Genomic DNA, 2,810 nt, shown 5'->3' with positions numbered 1-2,810 from the left:
TAATCCTATCTTATCTTAAACAGATTTCTAAACATTTAGCATTTCATCTAGTTTAGAAGTAGAAGACCTATCTAGTTGTTCTCTAGCAACAGATAATTCAAATTCTAAACTTTTAACTTTTTCAAGCAAAGACAGGTTCTCAATCTTAACAGAATTTAAGAGTTCATTAGCTTCAAACAATTTCTCAATTTGAACCAAAAAAAAATTTCTTCTCTTGGGTGTTTATCATTTTTAGCCTTAGATCAACACTCATGGCATCTTTTGCGGCAATCTTGCAAAGCTTGTTATAAGCCTCTTGCAACAAGTAAGCATTCTTAGAGAGTTCCTTATCAAAAGGATTCTCATCAGTAGTCTCAGTTTCATTTACCACAGTAGTAGTAGTAGTGAAAGTCATAAAGTTTCCTTCTTAATCACTTTCATAGTCATAATCAAAAACTTCATCATCACTTAAAGTGAAAACCATAGCTTTTCCTTTAGATCTCAAAAATGTTGGACATTTAGATTTTAGATGATCATACCTCTAACAACCAAAACACTGTTGTCCTCAAGAATTGTTAGAAGATTAAATAACTTTATCTTTTGATTTTTCAGAATTGTTATTTTTAGTTTTCATTCTTCTTCACAATCTTAGGGTCAACATTGTTTCTATTTCTTGCACTTCTATTATTATTTCTCAAAAAATTTCTAAAGTTCTTAGCAAGATAAGCAATCTCAGTAGATGATAGTTCATGATCAAATCCACAATCAACATCATTAACAGATTCCAAGGCCATATATTTGGATTTATTAGTTTTTAGTAAGTCAGATTCATAGGACTAAAGAAATCCTACAAGTTCATCTCCAAGAATGGAATCAACATTTTTACTTTCAATTATGGCAGTCACTTTTGGTCTAAAGTCCTCAGTTAATGATCTAAGAATTTTCTTAACAATTTTCCTCACAATTTTAGGTTGATCATAAACTTCACCCAAATTAAAAGCAAAATTGACAATATCATTCAACTTAGCATAAAATTCATCAAAAGACTCATCATCAGACATTTTAAGGCTTTCAAATCTAGAGGTCAATTGCGGTAGTTTATTAATTTTTACTGCCATAGTGCCTTCATGCACTATTTGCAAAATGTTCCATGCAGTGTGAGCAATCTCCACATTTGAGATCCTCTTATATTCTTCCATAGAAACAGCATTGAATATTGCATTCATAACCTTACTATTAAAGCTTGCTGCTTCCTTTTGGGCTGTAGTCCATTCACCAGTAGCAGTGGTTGGTCTTTCCCAACTGTTCTCAACAGAAAGCCATACTCTCTCATCAATTGATTTCAAGAAGGCTTTCATCCTAACCTTCCAATAAGCATATTTATTTCCATCAAAGTGAGGAGGGATCACAAGAGAGTGGCCGTATTCCATGATAGCAGGGGTCAAGGATCAACTCAAAGTATAGATACCTATAAACAAGAGCTAACCCGCTCTGATACCACTTGTTTGTTCTGTTTAGACCCCTTAAACCAGATTGTTTAACCTAATATATTAGCCAAGTGATTACTTAGGTTAATTATTCAGATCTAGGTTGAACAATAATAAATCATATCATGAAAAGCAGCGAAAAGTAAATAACACTACAATATGATGACTTAGGAAAATCAATAAAACAAACTCTTTCAAGGTAAAATCATGGGGAGGATTTAACCTAACAATCCTTAGGATAAAGCAAATCCATTATAAGAGAATTGAAGCTTTTACAATCAGATTTAATCTTAAATCTATTGCTACCTCAAGTAGTAACTTACTAACATAATCACGTGTAAGCTCTGAATCCACGAACTCCTTCTCTTTTTGGATTTACTGCAACACAAGCACCCACGCTTGTGACTTTGAGATCCCATTCAAAGGTTTCAAATCACCCTCAGTTGTTGATCTTTGTGGCAGCAACTAGGTTCTACCGCCGCTTGATTATAGATTTTGCTTCGGTAGACGCTTGTGTAGTTAGAAGGTACAAAACTTCTCAGATCTCACAAAAAGTAACACACAAGTCTTCCAAAAGTCTGAAAAACGTTGCTAGGGTTTCCCTTTCATATGTGGACGAGTTAGATTGAAACCCTAAACGTTTTCGTGGGCTTGGGCCTGATTTAAAATTCTACAGAAAATATTTTTCTGCGATTCTCGATCGATAGGGCCTAATTCTCGATCGATCGAGCTTGGCAGATTCTGACTCCTCTTTTCTGTAGTCAACTCGAACTTGAAGCTTGAAATATACACCTTTGAGCATTGTCTAAGACATAGACTAAACATGTTTTGTTCTTGGTTTGCCAACACATAGAAAATATAATTCTAAACATTCATCCTAAATCTTTAGAACCTATAAGTGTTACAAACTTTTTCTCAAGAACAAAACCACTAAGATGTTCTAGGAATCCTTTCTTTCTCTCTACAATTCTCTCTAGAGTTTTCTCTGGTCTTTTTTCTATGTCCCCCTCGTTTTGCCCTTATCCTTCTTTATATTTTCCCTTCCTACTTTTCCAGGATGTGCTATCTCTGCACAACTAGATAAATTTATATCCCATTAGGCTCTTCCTTCCTCATTTTCATAATAAATGGAGACTTTTAGGGCTATTTGTACTATTCAAGCTAATCATTCAGCATTAAATGCAATTGTGCTAGGCAGGTGGCCTTCATTAATACTAAGGTGATTGTAAATTCATCAGAATGCTTCAGCAAACTTCCACAAACAATCTCACATCTTCTAGAATTCTTTCTTGGAAGCTCGAAGAACGTGATTTGTCTCTATTAGCTTGGCATGGATCTTGGCTT

At 34.3% G+C, this 2,810-nt stretch overlaps 1 protein-coding gene across 1 annotated transcript; it reads right to left on the bottom strand.

Annotated features, from left to right (window-relative positions):
- Positions 1-815: 815 nt before the first annotated feature.
- LOC142629271 (uncharacterized) lies at positions 816-1,409 on the bottom strand. The gene has a single exon (XM_075803222.1). It carries the CDS (start codon positions 1,407-1,409, stop codon positions 816-818), a length of 594 nt encoding a protein of 197 aa, XP_075659337.1.
- Positions 1,410-2,810: the final 1,401 nt, after the last annotated feature.

Source organism: Castanea sativa, chromosome 3 (assembly GCF_040712315.1).
Source record: "Castanea sativa cultivar Marrone di Chiusa Pesio chromosome 3, ASM4071231v1".
NCBI classification, from domain to species: domain Eukaryota; kingdom Viridiplantae; phylum Streptophyta; class Magnoliopsida; order Fagales; family Fagaceae; genus Castanea; species Castanea sativa.
The sequence above is the reverse complement of the archived record's forward strand: the minus strand, read 5'-3'. Positions and strand labels throughout refer to the sequence as shown.